Source organism: Silurus meridionalis, chromosome 29 (assembly GCF_014805685.1).
Source record: "Silurus meridionalis isolate SWU-2019-XX chromosome 29, ASM1480568v1, whole genome shotgun sequence".
NCBI lineage: Eukaryota > Metazoa > Chordata > Actinopteri > Siluriformes > Siluridae > Silurus > Silurus meridionalis.
In genome coordinates, this window is record NC_060912.1 from 771,781 (window position 1) to 792,563 (window position 20,783).

At 40.5% G+C, this 20,783-nt stretch overlaps 1 protein-coding gene across 1 annotated transcript; it reads right to left on the reverse strand.

Moving 5' to 3' along the window:
* Positions 1–4,327: 4,327 nt before the first annotated feature.
* Positions 4,328–8,598, reverse strand: cited4a (Cbp/p300-interacting transactivator, with Glu/Asp-rich carboxy-terminal domain, 4a). The gene is made up of 2 exons (XM_046844375.1): positions 8,441–8,598; positions 4,328–7,286 (listed from the first exon to the last, which is right to left on the reverse strand). The coding sequence occupies exon 2, from the start codon at positions 7,269–7,271 to the stop codon at positions 6,492–6,494; it is 780 nt and encodes a 259-aa protein (XP_046700331.1). The 5' UTR covers positions 7,272–7,286; positions 8,441–8,598; the 3' UTR covers positions 4,328–6,491.
* Between the last annotated feature and the right edge of the window lie 12,185 nt (positions 8,599–20,783).

The following is a 20,783-nucleotide window of genomic DNA, read 5'->3' on the forward strand; positions in this document are numbered from 1 at the left end:
ACCCTAAACCCTAACCCTAACCGTAAACCCTAAACCCTAACCCTAAACCCTAACCCTAAACCCTAACCCTAAACCCTAACCCTAAACTCTAAACCCTAACCCTAAACCCTAACCCTAAACCCTAACCCTAACACTATACCCTAACCCTAAACAATAACCCTAACCCTAAACCCTAACCCTAAACCCTAAACCCTAACCCTAAACCCTAACCCTAACACTATACCCTAACCCTAAACAATAACCCTAACCCTAAACCCTAAACCCTAACCCTAAACCCAAACCCTAACACTAAACCCTAACCCTAACCCTAAACCCTAACCCTTACCATAAACCCTAACCTTAACCCTAACCCTAAACCCTAAACCCTAACCCTAAATCTACACACTCGGAAAGAATCAGGGAAAATTTGGACTGTTGAAGGTTTTTTTTTAGCTGTCAAAAATGTATAAGTGTAAGTGTTCCTTAAAACCAATTGTAAAATATATTAAGAAAAAGATAAGCATGTATGAGGAGACACAATATGAATGAGAAAATCGCATGCATGGAAATAAGCATCTAACAGGAATCTGGTGTTTTGTAAGTATGTGGCTGCATGAATAGGGCAAGTAGAAGCCTAATTAATTTCACAATTAATTTAATAGAACAAAAATGTCACCACTGTATCCTCATCATTATTCAGACGCTTATGGAGCAGCTTTTCATCCAGCACAGCCTTTTATATCGATTTTTTATTTATCGTGTTATCTGTTCGAACAGCTGCTGTCATTTTATTTAGTCACGCCTCAACAATTACTCTCGTGCTGAATTTTTTAACCGGCGGTCGCATCAACCACTCAACTTTGAATAGTACTTTATATATACGCTACATGGCCAAATGTTTGTGAATACCTGACCAGATGTGCTTTTCCATATTTAGTCCAAATTTTTTTTTTTTATAATAAGCTCCACTGTTCTGGGGAAAATGCTCCACTAGCTTTTGGAGTGTGCTTGTTAGTTAGTGGAGTGAGGGACTGATGTTGGTGAGAAGATGAGAAGGCCAATCAAGATCTTCCACCCCAAACCATGGAATGCAGATCTCCATGGAGCCGGCTTTGTGCACAGAGGCATTGTCATACTGATTTGGGTCTCCTAGTTTAATTGGCATATACAATTTTGTGCCTCCAACTTTGGGTTAACAGTTTGGGGAAGAATCACATATGGTACACACACACACACACACACACACACACACACACACACACACACACTTATATAGCCAAATCTGGTGAGTAGGGTGAGTGTGAAAGTGGGATCATGTTGTTTCTGCCGACAAACTCACGTGTGAGGAGTGTTCGGTGAAAGCGTGCGCACGTAGTCAGAATAGCACCAGTTGCACAGGTCCCAATGTACACAGGACACTGACGTATGAAGGTCGGTGCTCCCTGTGACTGTGCATGCACCATTGTTTTGCTAGCTGTTGATGTGTAACAAAACTAGTCTTGAAACGTTTTAATGCCACCTTTTTGATATAAAGTACAGTGGAATCCGCTTATCGCGACCTCGGTTACCTCGACAACCCTATTAAGTCGACGTTTTTGAAGTGGAACCGCCAAATTCTCGCTTTGTCTAAGCATTTTTTATCGGTTATGTCGACTTGATATCTCGAGCACAAGGGGGGAAAAATTTGCCATTTAACGTCGGTTATCTTGGTGCAGCCGCAGAAGAACTCGCAAAAGTGGCGGAAAAATCGAGTCTTACAGCTGCTACAGGTGTTGTATTGTATACTGGTGAATCTCTGCTGTTAGTTAGTGCACATATGCCTTTTGTTGTTAAATGTTATGCGATGAACGGGAGGCGAAGCCGTGATTGGCGGCGCGGAACGTGTGATGAGCAGCAAAATCATAGAATGAACCGGGATCGGGGGGGAATCCACGGTGCGCTTTGGGAAGAAAAGAGCAGCCGTTGAGAGAGTGCCGGTGGGAAGGCACGTACCGGGATACACATGCGCGATAACAACGACCGCCGTGAACCAACATATACCAACAATAACGGACAGTGAGAGTGTGGAAGTTTAAATAGGAGCTGGTGATGATGATAAACGAGCACCATGTGTGCGTGATTGAAGCGGAGCTTCAGAGAAAGCGGCCGAGAAAGCACCTGACACGCTGAAGGGGGCCAAAGGGGGCGTGGCAGGTGGATTCCTGACAGATAAACATGTACTGTATGTATTTTTATAGCATGCCTTCATCAAACAAATCGCGGCAACGCTGTTGTGTAAAAAAAACCTCCAAAAACACGTGCATGCACATTCTCATTTATTAACGCACATCATGTACATAAAGAAATTTCAAGCACGTTAATATACTGCCGCCATTTTGATTTTCGTTTATCTCGATCATCGGTTACCTCCATGCTTTTTGGCGACCCCCTAGGACATCGACATAACCGGGTTCCACTGTATATCAAATATTATGTATCTGTACACAATATATACCGTATATATGTTTTAAATCTGCACCTGTATGAAAAAGAGAATAATAATTCAAGTGATTTAGCTCATGTGTTGTTTAGTTACTTGCCTGTACAGGCATGTTGTACAGCCCTGGTTTAGTCTGTGCAGAAAGAGAAAGAGGCAGGCCCAGCTGTCTAGAAGACAGGGTGGGTCAAAGACGAGAGGAGTGACTTGAACAACTGAACAACTCACTGAACAAGTCTTGTCTGCTGTTTGGGGTTATCACAGTTCGATCCTATGTTTGTGTGGTTTATCATTATTAGTTGATTGTAGCTTTTTAAGTATCATCGTGGCTCATATATTAACCCGGATAAGACAATGAAGCAACGCTGTTTTTATTTGTGTCAGGTATGAATGGAGGTGATTACTGCTTTACTGTAAGGATATGATTACAAGCTGCTCTCAGACACGGATTAGCGCTATGGATACGCAAACAACGTACTGTTATAGCACCAATCAGAACTCGCCTCTGACACGAACTGTGCACCCGTCGCAACCGTGCAATTACATGGCCCAAAGCAATTCAGCAGACGTGCAGTTTACTATTGAGAGGATAAAGCGTCTACTCAGCATTCAGCACGTTCTAGTCGTACAGGTTCCCAGGCATGCCTGGTATTATTACAGTGGATTTAGGTTTAGATGTTATAGGTATTTATAACTACATTTCTCTGTCTAACAAGAGACTCAGTTATGAAACCTGTGAGCAATAGATGTGTTTGTCTGCTTCCTGTTGACTTCTGTATGCTTCGAGCTTACATCTGTTCTGTTTGAGACATAACAAAGTTAGTCTCCCGCAGGCGAGACAGCCGAGCTTCATCACCATGTGCAAGTCAGCAGAAGTAACTTTGGGAATTTACTCTTCTAGATAAAGGGTGTGTCCTTGACATTTACAAGGCGTATAAGAGAAAAACGGCATCGGGGAGAGATTTATTACACAAGAAGCTACAAATTCATGGACAAGACTCAAAGAACTACATTATATACAGCATTGCTGTACTTTTTACATTCAATAGCTCATACTAGTGTTTTTGTTTCATTAATAAAGAAACTTTTTTGGTTGTCATTTTTTTTTTTACAAAACACACTGACAAACCTTGTACACGTGTGGTGTAACGAGGCAGAAAAAAAAAAACAGGAGATAAATAACAATGTGTGTAAAGGGCTTCATTAGATGTGCGCATTAATACTGTAATATTACAGTTCATTGTGTTTTCCTCTAGACATAATATTACGTAAGCAGGGTATAATCATTTACTTGAAGCACTAGTCACGGAGCTTTGTTATATAATCTAACACGTTATCAGAACACACACACACACACACACACACACACACACAAGGAATCTCGGGATCGTCTTGTACAGTTGTACTGCTGCAGTCACACCGTGTGAAAGCAGCATTATTCATTTAACCGTGTGTGAGATTCAGTATTTAGTATGCAGCTGAAACCATTTAACAAACCAACGTTCCCAATAAGTTGCCTTCAATTCGATTCCAAACCTGTAATGTCTGATTTCACATAGAACTTCTGGTTTTCTCCAAATTAGTTAATATAGAACCTATTATGATAATGGTGTAAATAAAAATAGGAAAATAAAGAAGCTTTTAGTTTGACAGACTCTGGATTACGCCCCTGCTAATATTTAGAACAAACATTCAGCCAGTATTTCCAGGATTATTTAAAGTTTTTTAATTCTTACTCAAAAATCTTCCCGGACATGTAGATTATATAATTGGATATAATGATATTAAAAGTCTTAAAGCTTCTTTCCTGTGGTCGTGTTAACTTAAAAACATTAGACTCGTGTCACTTCATTAAATAAATATTTTATTATCAGTGAAAATAAATACATTTTATCAAGATAGAATCAACAACATTTTAAAAAGCATTTCTGGGAGTGAGGTTACGGATAGAAAGAAAAAAAAAAAAAAAAGAAAAAACAAGCCAGGGATTCCACACACAAAGCCACTGGTACAACAAACTCATACGTCTGGAGTCTAGACAGATGCAAAGGTAGGAGCAGTCGCCTGAATGTTTAAGGTACACAAAGTGACTGTGAACACTGTAGCGCAGACCTGCAACAGTTCAACTCACAAAATACATTTTTCCGGGTCTTTTTTTTTCTTACGCGATAATCTTGTTCACTGCCTCGCTAGTGTGCTACAGTGCGATATTCAACAGCGGCCATCACGAACATTGGATTTTATCGGTGTTCACGTTGAGTGATGTATGAAAATGGATATGGTCGGACAAAATCTTTGACCTTGTGCATCATTCATTGAGTTGCCAGGTATGTTCTCCTGAGGTGGATTAAGATGGGGAAGGAGCACATTTTAATGGAACATACCAATTTTTATATATGAACAAGCTTTGCTAATCTGATACAAAGACCAGCTGAGATAAGGAAATACCATAACCGTGTTCGGGAGAACGCCTGCATTCTTCGCTGTAAGTTAATAACACTAACAAAGCAACAATGCAGAAATGAATTCATTTCAACTGAAGGGACTTGGTACGTTGACCTCAATTAAAACCGTGCTTATAAATGTTTGTGTGTGTGTGGAGAAACAGTGATGAACCTGTAATGTAAGCTTACATACCGAGAGACATGGTACAATGCTACCATGAGGCCATGAAAACCTGTAATGAGGACATGTGGTGTCCAACAACAATATAACATTCTGAAGAATGTCAAACTGGTGGCAAAAAAAACCCTAAAACAAAAACAAACAAAAAAATGTATTGCCGTAGAATATAACGCTGTTCTCATCTACTTAGCGGCTTGCTACAAGAGATCACTGAGCAATGTGTCGGTTTGAGGGAAGTGAGCACAGTGGCGCTGTATTGTCAAACTTATTCACAGTATAGTGACACTCTAAAGACATCTACTGACCGTATATATGAGCACGACGTACATTTCAGATAGAGAACTCGGCGTCAAGGTTGACATCAAAGACGAGACGAGTTCCTAGAAATAAAAACTACGAGCGAAGTCCAGATTTTATCCGCTTAGCCAAAACTTCTGGCTTCTGTAATTTAGATTTTTTTTGGAGAAAGTAATGCTGCTTGTTTAAGGCAGTCCTGGAGCTGACAATCCAGCAGGGAGCAGGCTCAGCAGTTAACGACAGAAGCTAATAAGACATTCCAGTGCTTTCCAAGCTGTTTCTCGCTACCTCTAGAAGCATAAAGAGACAGCATACAGTAAACGGCTGACACTTAACTGCCAGCCAGTTGATTTGGTTTCATTCGGTTGAAGTAGTATGAACATTACGAGCATCCGAACCGCGTCGACTGGGATAAAAACGTGTGATGTTTATGCTAACCGAGGGCGTTTGGATGAGAGAAAATGAACATCGCATCGCTGTGATAAGTAACAGCTCCGGCGTGTCAATCCTGGGCTTTTAAACGTTTCAGCAACCAAGGAATAGTTTGGAGTTGGTCTTGAAGTACCAGCCTTCAATACACTAAAATACTCAAACTGTTCTTCTCATAACAAGCCTCTGGAAGCTTGTGTTTTTATATATATATTTATATAGCAGAATATGATTTTCCAGGTTTTTGGTGATTCTTATAAATATATTTCTAAATGCCAGTGATGTCTCCAGGGAGGCAAGGCAAGGCCCGGCTATATGCACTAATGAGGGATGATATTTCACATTCATCCCTGAATTGACTGAGCTACATCCTCACCCCAGGGGGCCGATATACAAAAAGTTGGCTGCTACCTCACAAAAAATCCCACACTCTTTTACAAAAAGGTTTAAGAGTTCGGCTCGTAAAAGAGCAGTGATCGTTCAGAGTGAACTCCCTTCTTTCTTCTCATTAGCCAACAAACGGGCCAGGTCAGAGTGTACTACGGTGTGTGTGTATATATATATATATATAGCATAACTTTACAAAGTCACTCTCACTTCAGACTTGTAAAACTGGCTTCTCCGAACTGTACGACTCATCAGTGACCGGAACAGATGTGAAGTGAAACAACGTCTGATTGACTGCTCAGCAGCTGACAGTACTGGGCTGCTGCTTGCACACAAAGTCTGAGAAAAAGTCAAACTCGTTCTGACCCAGTGAGAGTTCGGGAAGCTCTTGTACCCTGTCCAAACCCAGTTCGAGCACAAGAGATGTGAGAACTTCCTCGTCAATCAAGTCCGTATCCATGACGTTAAGACCCAACGTTGGACCACCCATCCCCATTGGCATTCCTGACAGTTGGTTTGGAGCCATCCTGTATGGACCACTGGGTCCCATGTGATGTCCATTGCCAGGGCCGAGAGGATGCCCGTGGTACTGGGTGTTGAGTTTCTGCAGGTGCATACTGGCCATAAGCTGCTGAGATGTGCTTAGACCTCCTCCACTCATGTACTGCTGCTGCTGGTGCTGCTGCGGGTGCTGCTGCTGGTGCTGCTGCTGGTGCTGCTGCTGGTGCTGCTGCTGGTGCTGCTGCTGCTGTGGCGCTTGGCTCTGTGGATGCATGTGATGTTGAGCTTGGTGGTGCTGTGGCCCCGGTTGCTGATTCGCTCCTCCGTACATCATGTTACCCGATTGCATCTGATGATGATGATGCTGATGCCCGTTCCCCATCTGTCCGTTCATCATGGGCCCCATGCCGGCCCGCTGCCTCATAGCCACCTCCAAGGAACCTTGAGGCCCTCTGGTGTAATGCATCAGCTGGCCGTTCGGGAGGGTACGCATGCCTGGCTGGCCCATATGCTGAGGGTGATTGTTCATGCCCATGCGGAACCCATGACTCATGGGCATCATCATGTGATCGGCCATGGTTTTGAAGTGATGCTGCAAAGACATGACAGGAATGTCAGCATAATTCAAGGAAAAAGTCAAACGATTCCTGACACACCAGCTGAACGACACGAAGGAAAGAAAATCTCACTTTTTTCTTATCTGTTTCCTTTTCTCGTATTCGTGACAAAATGACTACGTCAGTCTGCGCTGAAACTATTTGAATTTCTCACAGAGGTGCGACGGACAGGCCTGGTTTTGTGTTCGACACTCGCCTTTACTCATCCCTTTAAACCCTTCGGTAAACGAGTGAGCGGCACAGACAAAGCCGAGGTGTTTAACGTGCGAGTGCTGTGCTCAGAAAACAATGCAGTCGGGGCATCAAAACTAATATCAGCCAGATCCCTGGACAAAGTGCTCAGCAAACAAAACATCACAGAGACACTGAACTAGAAATACGGATAGAGAATTGAACTTCTTTAAGTCCTAACAAGTTGAGATGGATATAAAGGTCATTCTTTATCTTTGAAAAAGAGCCTGAAAAACCCAGATATTGGTTGACTATAGTGGAGTAGGACCTCATCACGACCTCCAGCATGTGATGTTGTTGGTATTAATTGTCCTTCCTGGAAAATGTTGCATAAATCAGTTTTTATTGCAGAACCAATGGTTACACAATCTACGCTCGGTGTGTCAGTGATCTTGCTCTAATGTGCTGAGATAGGAGACCTACTCGATCCCTGCAAGAAAAGCTGCAGAATTTCTTTGTCCTTCCTTGACACAAGCTCTCCTGAATCATCTGACTTTCACACCATCACCACTGTTATTATTTAATAATTATTATTATTATAAATATCGTTTGAAATGTTCCAGCAACCAAAACTCTCTCACTTATCTGTGCAAAGTGCAAAATATGCAGTATTCTATGATTCTTTTTGTAGAATGATTATAAAGAACAAAAGAGTCTTTAACGCACACTCTGATCTTCTGACCATGAAGCCATTGGTGATCTCTGATCTTTTTTTATACATTGTAGATACATTGCATTTCTTCTTCTTCTTCTTTTATTCCAATGAACTGGTCTGAATGTTTACCGTGTAATGCATTTCGTTCTATTAAGACGCATGCATAAGGAGTGCGATCCAAACACACACACACACACACACACACACACACACACACATGCACACACACGCACAGGCACGTACCAGTGTAAAGTCGCTCCTTCCTTCTTCTAAAACCGTTTCTGTCCTTAGCAGTTTCCGTGGTATTCCAGGCAGGAGCGCGGTGTCGGTTCTCTTCGTGTCGTTCCCTGATCCGGGAGATCGCTTTCTGGGTCAACTCTGCGATTATATCTCTACAGCGGAACACCGAGAGGGGAGGGGGGAAGGGGGCGGGGAAAGGATGAATGTGGGCGGAGTTTAACCCAACCATGCCCTCCTCCTCTTCGCCCCCTTCGTTTCCTTTATTGTGATTGGTTCATCTTTTTTAATCACCGCACTGAGAACTTGATTGGACGTACGTGCAGCGTAGGCACGTACACACGTCTCCCCAGAAACTCTTTCCTTCCTTTTCTCCTTCTTCTTCATCAATGAAAACAAACCCACAAAAAAAAACACTCAGAGGTCCAAGTTTTGCTATTATTTGTTCTTGAAAGACATCCCTCTGTCTCCTGGAGTTCCCCTGAGGAAAATGTAGAAAGACATCAAAGACATCTCAGTAACATAGTCTACGTCTACACTAATCCAGATCCATTGGTGTTCTAAAAAACGCACTTTTCAAATTGTTTTCTAAAAGTTGCTCCTCCACACTAAAATGTCTGAACATGCTCACGTCCCTGTACTGCGCGTCATTTCCGACTGTTGTGTATTTGCTTTCTGGCTCTTAGAAACGTCACAGCAAAGACCAAGCAACGTCGCAATCTCTTTTCACACACGCAGTCCACACGGCAACACAACGTCGTTTTCTAAATGTATTCACTTTGGAGAATTTTCAAAAAGCTACGTTTTCGTTGGCTGGAGACTCTCAGTGTGGATGGAAGGTCAAAAAACAGAGAGTTTTCGAACGTATTAGTGTGGCCATAGTCTCAAAGTGTTATTGTGCCACGTGAGAACGTCAGATCGCTCATGCTCATGTGACTGTTACACTCTAGACCCTGTTACCTCAAAAACCAGAAGGTGTAGAAACTTGGTCCCGATGTGTTCTGTCGGAAATACACAGCTTTACGGCTCTAAAAATGATTTATCGCCACCCCAAAACATATATCATGAAAAATCATAAATCTGTACTGAAGAGGTCTATAGAGATGAAATGGCTTGTGGTTGAAGTCTGTTTAGCTCAAATAGATCTTCGAATGGTGTTTGGTTTACTTTTCATCACTACCCTTCATCTGCTTTCACATTTCAAGGAATTATCCTCCCAACAAAATGGATAAGTACAGGTTTCAGAGCTTCACTCACCAGGATCTGGTCAAGCCTCAACCATTTGTCTTGTGTTAGTGACTTATTTAGCATTTGAAAAGGAAAAGACAGGAGATTCATCTGCTCATGTGGAGGGAGAAAGAACCCCTGAGATGGAGGCCTGCTGGCACCAAGCATGTGCTAATGACGTTGCGCCAGCCATATTGTTTCATGCAGCACTTAGCCACAGTCCAGGCAATACACACACATCACACACACACACACACACACACACACACACACACACACACACACACACACACATCACACACACATGGGACAATTCTCCTGGCTGTGCCAAATAACTCTGTTTGCTCATACTCTTGAGGAATGTAAAGAACTCTCTCTGTCTCTGTCTCTGTCTCTCTCACTCACACACACACACACACACACTATCTTGCACAGCTTGTATTGTGCTGCTCTTTTCTAGGGCAGTACAGAAAGCATGCTTTCTGCAATCCATGCGCAATACAAACGTCCACATCTATATATATTTCTACATAACTGAGATATTAGACTGCAGCATTTGCATTTACCCAAAGAACGTTTCGCTCGTTTGAGCAAGCAAGAGGGCAAAGCTGAGCAACAACTGCCCTATAACCTAAAAATTAGGCAATGACAGACAAAGTTGCACAAAGCTGTTGAAATACGGTACATCTGGCACTGATGGAGCTTCAAACCATAAAATGAGCTCCAAAACTATTTTCTAGACATATTGCTCAAAGCCAGACGGTGCAGGAATGCTAATCTGTGATGCCTTTCATTAACAATTTGTATTATAGGCTATTGCAGTTACACATCTCATTCCTGAATCGGGAAATGAGCAGAGCCTAGACTGATCACATTTGCACAATTAGTACATGTACAACTTCCTCGTAAACATCGAGCATAACGAAAAACATCGCGTTATTTGCAGGTCATGGTTTCAAAGGATGACAAATTACACCAGAAAAAAATTCTACCATTACGACTCTTATAAAATAAAAAAAATACCCAGCATTCCTCTACTTATTCATACATTAATTTCCTTCTTTGTCCATTTTGGGCCCACTAGACCTCAGATACCTGTTTCTGGTTATGAGGAGTAAAACCCAACATGACTTCTTGTTGTTCTACATCAGGCTGTGACGTATTGTCCAATCTGAAATGCTTTTCTGCTCAACATAGGTGTACTGAGTAGTTATTGGTGCCAGCATAGGCTTGTGATTAGTTTAACCCACAAATCATTGACAAATCTCCTCTACCCTCGTTAATTAACACGGCATGTCCACCTGCAAAACAAAAATCTGTCTATCTATCTATCTATCTATCTATCTATCTATCTATCTATCTATCTATCTATCTATCTATCTATCTATCTATCTATCTATCTATAATACACAGTATAGTAATTTACATATAAAGACTTTTTGTATATAAGTGTATTATGTGTCTTACTACTTTCCATTATTGAAGTTTAAACAACATGCACCTCTGTTCCTCTGTTTTTTTTTTTTGTTGTTTTTTTTTTAAATACTCAATTATTTCTTGCTAAATCTCTATGGTATGATCAGAACGTTTTGAATGGAGCCCTTTGGGGCACAGGATTAATGTAATAACAGCAGATAAATGTAGCCTCTCTTTGTTTATCTGCATCCTCATCCCTGTGTAGGAACGTTGTAGAAAAGCGCATTGTGAAACATAAACCTAATGAAGAATAAACCGATTTAAATACAGTATTGCGGTTGGGAGAAACATCAGCCCCACCCTTTGTATGCACCTCCACACACACACACACACCCACACACACACACGCCTCTACTTACAGACACACCAGCAATCATTTTAGAACAAAATCTTCTGTTCCTCCTTTGTTTAGTTAGGACTTCATACTCTCCTTCCTACTCTCTCTTCTATCTACTGTTCTGTCCTTTCCCACCCCCACAATGTACCACTCACACTATCTTCCATTGTGTTCATTTCCAGTCTGCGCTTTAATGCATCCTCACAGCGCGGGTAATATAGTTTTGCCAACACAATTACAGGCCAGGACAAATGAAGAGCTGAAAAAATTTCAGCCAGCAAAAGTCCAATCTAAATCCGCTTCGAAAGAAGGCCGATCTCAGTCTTGTTCACGGACAAGGACCAGGCTCCAAAATCGAATCGCGCTACACTCTATTTTTTGCAGCCCATGTGGCAACAGAACGAACGAGAGCCGCGTTCATATCTGTTTCAGACATTTTATAAAGAAAGATCTTGCAAATATTTTCACAGCTGTTTGCTTGTGTGTTTAAACTTGTGTTTGGCATGCACACACTTGGGACCCACCCAAACACGGCCTTGGATGACAGAGAGAACAGGAATATACACTACCCACCTACAGTTTCTTACGTGTAGATGTGTGAATGTGTACCATTATAAAAAACTCTGACATTTGGGATCGAGACATAAAACATTATGTACGTCCCACACCAAAAAAATACAACCTGTAATTTACTAAATAATTGGCCGCAATTGTTTTGTCGTCGCAAGGTTTCCATTACTTATATGAACTTGTGAACCGACCGATACGTTTCATGAAGCACCTCAGGTGATATAGGAACATACACAAACACATCCTTAGCGCTTGTACAAGTCTGACAGGCTGCCTAAGGCTGGAAAAGCCTGTTTAAATGCTGACAGAAACTACAGATGAAACAATGGAAAGGTTTTTTTTTTTTTTTTGGCAAAATGAATAATAAATCCTGCATCTGCTGTAACTTTATCCTGAGCAGATGTTTTATGTAACTGCTGCACACCATTCGAATTACAATGTTTGCTGTCTTCAGCCTGAACCAACATCGAAGCATAGAAGCATGCTGTCTCTCATGGACATGGTCTGCATAGTCAGCTGTGTACAAAGAGCTCTGTCTATCTCTTTCTCTCTCTCTATTTCCTCCTCCTTCTCTTTTGTTTCTCCTGGTGTTTATCAGCATTAGGGAGGAGTCACCACCTGTTATTGCAGATAACCATGTGCTCTGTGCGTATGTGGAGACGCAGGTGTGTGCATGTGCACGAGGCAGAAAAGAGACTAAAAGGAAAAACACAACCATCAAAGTCTAGTCAGAGTGAAAGAGAGAGAGAGAGAGAGAGAGAGAGAGAGAAAGAAAGAGAGAGAAAAACAAACGAGGGGGCGAATAGATTCCGGCATCTTGTGTTGTTAAAGCCATGTTTTGCTTCACTGCTTCCATTTGGCGGTCATTAACCCTCCTCCATGAGGCCGGCCTGAGAACTGGATCCAGCCAGAGCTCTGACCTCACACTTAACAGCAACAAGTTCACACCACCCTATCAGCACTTCTGATCCTATTACGGTTCTCCTACTGAAGAACCAAAGTTCATTCACACAAAACCACAAGCGAAATCACGGCACTTTTCCGAATCTACAGGATTATTATTATTATTATTATTATTATTATTATTATTATTATTATTATTTGGTAAAACCATTTTTCTTCACACTTTCACTTTGAGCTTGGCGCATGGTAGAGCACATCAAAGAACAGATGTTTTGCGGGTTCCTGAGCACATACATATCCGTTGCTTATGATCATACATGTACGTGTTTGCTTGCAAAACCTCAAACCACACCACCCAAACTCACAATCCAATTCGATTCATTCTGACCTCAAGTAACGTTGTACTTATACATCTCGACTTTTCTCCTCTTGTTTCCAAGCAGCTTCATCCAAGTCTTACACTGCGGGATCCCATTAGCTATTCATAGCGCTTTAGGAATGTGTTTTTCCCCACCCTATCGTTTGTTTGCACTCTCTCTCTCTCTCTCTCTCTCTCTCTCTCTTTTTTACTCTGTCCACTGTCCTTCAAAAGTGAGCTGGTGAAGGTGGGGGTGGTTTTAGGCTCCTCTTTTTTCCAAGATGATAAAGACCATTCAGTTTGCAGTCAACTGATCCTCGAACTCCTTTCTTTAGTTTATGTTGTTTAAGTACTGTATTACTTTTTTGTCACCTTTTTCGATAAAAGTGATCGGAAGTGCTTCCAAAAAAATCCTCCTCCTCTCTGAAAAACTCAGGTCTGATAAATTACTGATTGTTTATTTTGTGTTACTGGTTTAGCGCTGGTCCATGAACTTACTCAACATCAAATCACAACAGCAGTAGACTCCATTGCCCCAAAACAGCTCCAGGGTTGATCCTGAGCTTGGGCCGGAGTCTGTGAAGATTAGTATATTTTCCGCATTTCCATTGGGCTTCTTCAAAGTTTCTTCCACCCCCCTAAACACATTCCTGTAGGTGGATTGGATATACCAAATGCCCCTAGGTGTGAATGTGTGTATGTGCTTGGACTGGTGTTCCATCTGGTGTGCCCAGTGTTCCTGTTCTTTGATCCTGAACACACTTAGAATTGTGGCATTTGGCAACATACAGTGATCTTATCTGAGAAAGCGAGGGTTAAAGGCCCAGAAATGGCAGCATGGTGGTGCTGGGATTTGAACTCACAACCTTCTGATTTAAATTCCAATGCCTTAAGCACTGAGTGACCTCAACCTGCTGGGATTTGAACTTGTGATCTTTTAATCCAAGAGTCCAATGCTTTAACCACTGAGCTCCCACCTCTCTATCTATCTATCTATCTATCTATCTATCTATCTATCTATCTATCTATCTATCTATCTATCTATCTATTTATGTCACAAATAGCCTCAGTTCGAAAGCTAGGAACCTGGAACCTGTAAGGTACGGAAAAATGAAGTGTAAGTGCACATTCACACGTTTATCTCTGGACTCTGCTTTGCATGTGTATGCGGTCGTTAAAGTTCCTTTTCCTTTTCCTATCGTGACACACGTTAGAGCTTCGTATGCAAAAGAACTTGCTTTCTGACTCACTTTAAGGAGTGTAACTGCTCGCGGCGACACTGAGCGTGTGATCATGTATCCTACGTGCTTTTTGCTGTGTACGGAAGTTCAGCTATTTGTCAACTTCTTCAATCCAACCTGTTCATCAATGACCTGCGAACTCATTCACTCAAATGAACTCTCAGAGTGTTTAAGAGATTAGATCTAATTTATGACGCCACTATCGGCTACGCTCTCGCTTGTTTTTCCAGCGGCAGTAAGAAAAGATCTGAGCACAGAAAGAAATCTTTATTTGACGGGAAAGCTGGCATTTGAGCGTTTTGAAGAATGATAAGCACCAGAAGAGGTCACATGCTTTGAGTACAGTGTGACTGAGTAAATCATCCTGAAAGTGCTGCTCTTTTCTGAATGAAATATAAAATATCATGACAAATAAAAAGGAAAGAGAAGAGAACAAAAACAGAAAGAGAACAAAAGAAGCAGATTTTTCTTTTTCTTTTAAATAAAGATGTGATGAGAAATGATAGACAGTAAGTAGAAGATAGAAGTAGTGTGTGTGTGTGTGTGTGTGTGAGAGAGAGAGAGAGAGAGAGAGAGAGAGAAAGAGAGAGAGAGAGAGAGAGAGAAGGAAAGAGAGAGAGAGAGACAAAGGGTCAGGGTGTTAGCCACATAGTGTGAACACTAGGAACATCGGGTACAAAGTGCAATGTCTTTTCTGCTCTCTCTCTTTCTCTCTGATGGAGAGATAGAGTAAGTGCTGCATGAAAAGAACAGTGCAGAAAAAACTGGGATGTTGTAGAGACGTAAAGCACCTCTGTAAAGGAGGAATGTCTGAATGATTTCAAGACCAAAGTGTACAGTAAACAAATCCATTGCAGCAAAAAAACTAAAACCGTGGGTCTGGCTTGATTCTAAGATATGCTGACACACACACACACACACACACACACACACACACACACACACACACACACGCGTACATGCACACAGTCACACGCACACACACGCAGCACACCTGCTGTGTTTGTGTTTCTTTCTGCACCCCTCCCCCTGAAGCCCTGTTTCTTTCTGCTGGAGAGAAGAAGAAAGAGCCGTTAGACCACTACTTCTGTCTCTCTTTCTTCTCTTTTCCATCTCCTACACACACACACACACACACACACACACACACACACACATACTGGTTTTATGTATTAGGTGGACTTTGCCTGGTAAACAAGTTGTACCATGGTTTAAAGGTACCCACCCTTCCCCTTGTGCTACAGTGATGCTACAAATGTCAAAAAATCTAATCAGCTCTGAGGAAAACAAATTTCACTTCAGAATTACTTTACACAAATTTAAACAATTTATATAAAGACCTGACATTATGGTTGTATATGAGGACCTGCTCGGAATGTCCCGCCTTCTGACAAAAATAGTGTTTGTAAGGACATACGGGCTTTATCAGGACATTGGTTTTAACAATACACAAACAAGACATCACACAGTATTGAAGGGACAGGCATGTTTTATTGGCCCTCTGACACACACAAACACAGACTTGACAGCATGGTGCACTATCAAGACATCAGTGACTTAAAAGAACAAGTCCTTTCCTTGTAGTTTTCGGGACTTCTTTTTAGAGTTTTTTTAGTCTCTGCAAAAATATTCATAAACAAACTAACCAAAAAACCCATTATAAATGAAATTTGATAACCAAGATGTTTAGATATTTGAATGTTTAGTGCATAGTGAAATCTCCAAAATGCTCAGTGTTATATAAAGCTTGCAGAGAGCTAGATATACAAATGAATTACATAAAGACACTTAAACCAATTTAAAATGAGGAAAATTGTAAAGCTAATTACAATCCTAATAAATCCCACCCACGATCAGCTGCCATAATAAAGAGCTAGTGTTATTCAATCACTAGTCATAACGTTATAAGATCATAACGTTATGCCTGGTGTGTACATTTCTTGATGGGAACTCCAAAGCTTTTCTACGTCGCTCTGGGAATGGGAGTTTGCTATTGCCATAAATGTAGATGGGACATCGAAAGAACTCAATTGTATCAATGAGTGTATGCAAACATAACCACAGACAGTAAGTGAAAGAGGTATGATGGCAGAGGTTTGTTTAGGACTATAAATAGCAAATAAATGTGAATAATGTTACCTTTTGTAATATAAATTCTTATTGCTAATTAATATATTGAAAAAAGTGTCCTGAAAAATCCTGAAAAATCATAACCTAAAAAAATGCAACGCAAACCATTTTCCTCTTCTGGTGTCCGATTGCTTCACATCCCTGTAAAAAAGAAATCATCATTGAGTACATTAGCAGTGTGGACTGACATATTATGGCGCATATTAAACATGGTTAGAACAGGTTAGAAAACCTACTGATCTGTGCTGGTGTCTTCAGGGAAGCATCCAAATTCGCAGCATCAGCCCCACTCTCAGAGTCACTTCCATCACTAGCATCAATGTTGAGTTTATCTTAAAAGCAGATGCAAAAATTAATACTACTGTATGTTTCGTTTGTAACTAAAAGCTCATCGATTTGAATAATCATAACATTAAAGATTTTCACCAATTTATCTTGATGCCTTAATACTAGCCTAATTCTACACAGGACATATCAAGGACTCAATTTTACAATTTAAATGCATACCTTTAATTTCAAAGCTGAGGTGATAAAATAACAAGGTTTTGTATATTCTACTGAACAGTAATATGATATACAAATTATCAATATAAACCTTTGTCATATTTTCTTTTTGTTCAAGAACTGTTTTTGTTATTGTAAGATACTGTTCAGTACATATTTATATATCATAATATATAGTATATATTGTTTAAGCTAGCTGGCTAAATTCTTGCTAACAAAACACATTCAACGTGAAGCGAAATGACATGACAGGAAATTTGCACAAACAATTCCACATTCCACATATAATCATTAGAAATTCTGCTTCCGACTCGTCTGCTATAATGGAAATGCTGATATACACACAGAAAATCAACGCTATTAAAAGTAACGCACACTTATGCTAACATTAGCCTAAATCTGACCTCTGATGTTAGACTAATGTTGTGAACGGGGCACCAGATTTGAACAAAGAATTTGTTTTGCGAACATTTTTTCTGTTCCTAATGTCATGTAAATTATGCCGACTGAAGGATTTGTTGAAACAAACCGTCTTTAAATATTTATTTAAAAAAAAAAAGGCTTTATATAATAACGTTGCAGCTGCAGTTGATACACTTGTTGCCTGAATGAAAGGGTTCGTAGGTATGTCCTCTAGTAAACTCTCTTTAACACTTTTTAAAGCATTTGAATTAAACATGTGTGTATGTTTGCTGTAAGTTTCCATATAAGGAATTGTTTTCTCTTTAGAGACACAAATGTGTGTTGGAGTTTTCTTCTTATCACGGGATGCACATTAGTGTATTCTGTTTCCAGATGAAATGAGCTCAAATAAAGAATAAGCAGCAATAATAAGTAAACTCATGTCCATATATGGAAGTGGATTTTGTGATGTCATAATGCTCCTGTGTGTTCTAAGCTCTAGTACATTTTTGTGTGTATGTATCGCCCTGTTGTTCTCTTGTTGTACACATACACAGATGTGATGTCAGTGAAATCTTCTTTTTTTAGAAATGATCAGAACTTGTTTTAACCTTATCTACATGTCCTCTCTGTAGAATCTGTCCACTAACCAATACAATTATCCATAGAAAAATTCCCACGATGTTCCAGTTCCATGACCAGCGTACGCTCCTGTGTGTCGTGGCTCTATTTCTGAATTTCTTGTTTTTCACATGATAGAGTCTGGCACGGCCGGGTGTTTTTCTAACATTCGCAGGTCACTCTGATGAAGGAGATTTCTATAAATACCAGTGCTGTTCCCCCCTGGGCCCACACTCGCCTCAGGAGGGCAGGCAGAAGTCAGCTTTTTCTCCGAGGTGCCAGGAACCTTGCTGGTTGACTTTCAAAAGGATCAGAAACGGGCGACGAGGCTCGAGGTCAATATTTTATTATCTTTGGTACGTGTCCAGCTGGAGAACGGCTCATGATCAGAGCTAACGAGATGGATTGATAGCGTCCCCCAGGTGTGGACGCTCACTAATGTTTTCGTGCCGGGTTTTATGCAGGATTGTTGTTGGCACTGGAGATTCTGAAGTAGAGGAGAAATGCTTTTACTGGCTTTAAAATGCCCGTTCTTAATCTTTTTTTAGATGCTATGAAAAAAATGCATTAGTTTAATGCTTACAAGGTATGAGGTATTGTCAAGTATCCCTAAATACAGAAATCAGTCCGAAAAATACACAAAGTGGACGATCTTTGTTAGTGAAATCTTACACTTACACTTTTAACAAACTTAAATGAATTCAAATGCATTTTTTTCCCATTCAAATAAGAATATAAATATGCATCTAATATGCATATAATATGCATATAATATCTTTACTATCTCTTTGCAGCTAAGGCAATATTGTAATACATCAGCAGCATGCTCTCCCAGGTCCTAGTGCCCTGCCACATTGTATATTGTGAATGAACTGTGATGATATTAATTAATAATATATATTTAAATAAAAGATATGACCTTGATACACTGCACAGATTTGTACCTCATATCCATTTATTCCCAACCACAATCTGTATAAAGAATTTGCGTGAATATTTGAATGGATCACTTATGTTTTTTCATTTTAATTACTTTATTATATTTTATTTGTATGCACCATGAGGTCTGAAACTTAATTTAACTCTAAATCTATCTATCTATCTATCTATCTATCTATCTATCTATCTATCTATCTATCTATCTATCTATCTAAACACTACGATCCCTGCAAAACCCGAAATTCTCCCATAGAAGCAAGAGACATTACAGAAACATGAGTTAGAACACTTTACTATTAGACATACAGCAGTGGAAAATGTCTTGTGGAGAAAAAACTGGGCCACCATAATTGGAAGAAACTGTATTTGGAATCTGGGGCAAAAACAGCCTGAATACAATGGACCATGTTTAAGTGATGAGTTGTTTATAAATGATTCTTTAATGTGACTCAGAAGAACGAATTGTTTAAAAGAGTGATTCGTTTATTTTCTACTGGACACGCATAAGCAAAGCATCGCAAAATCTCCATAGGTTACGGTTAACAGAATTTAACACACGTGCTTGATTTATTCCCATTTTTTTTTGTTATAATAATCTCCATTCTTCTGAGAAGGCTTTCCACTAGATTTTGGGTCATGACTGTGGAGGAATTGTGATCATGTAGAGTGAAGATTTGAGGAGGTCAGGGGTTCAGTCAGTGTTCTAGTTCATCCTGAAGTTGTTCATTAGTGGTTTAGGAGGTCAGGGCTCTGTGCAGGACGCATGAGATCTTTCACACTTTCATGGACCTTCATGAAGCTTATTAAACTTTGTGTACAGGAGCATCATCATGCTGGAACAGTAGTTGTGTTTTTTAGGCCATGTCCACACTAATATGTTTTTGTTTATAAAATATTATATTTCACTCAGTTTTTTGTCGCCACACTCAGTTGGTATTGTCAGTGAAGAAAAACGTAGCTTTTTAAAACTCTCTCCAGAGTGGATAAATCAGAAACACTTTTTTAGCGTCGCAGTGTGGACTGCGATGACGCATTTTTAGTCAAATGCCAACTGCAGAAACGATGCAGGGCGAAGCATCGTACGTTTTGCTTATGCGCAGTAATGTTTTCAGACGTTTCAGTGTGGACGAGCAACTTTTGGGAAACAAATTAAAAAACGTGTCGATGCAGAGCGCTTTTAGACAAAAATGCCGTTTTCAAGTGTGTGCGTTACATTTTTTAGGGAAGGACCACATGGGTTACGTGCATCTTCTCACCATGTGGGTTTGGGTTTTCTTCCCCAAAATTATTCAAAGGGAATAATTGTTTGAATTCGTCACCCAGAATTGGTGTATTGCTGAATACATGTCCCATCCATGGTGTGCCTCATTTCCAGTGTTCCCAGGATCGGGTCTGGATCCACCATCATCTTGAAAGAATAAAAATGAGTACATGAAGGTTCTGGACAAGGAGGATGACCCAAAAAAAGCAATAATAGATTTTATGCAACAAAGCAGGGAACATGACAGGGATCAATATGTAACTCTTTCTGTCTCTATCACTTTCTCGCTGAGTCATGCTGATCGCGCTGCTGCTTAGGAACAGTCGGCTTCACAACAGCGTCTCCATGGAGACCCTGGGGGGGAAGGTCACAATCTGTAC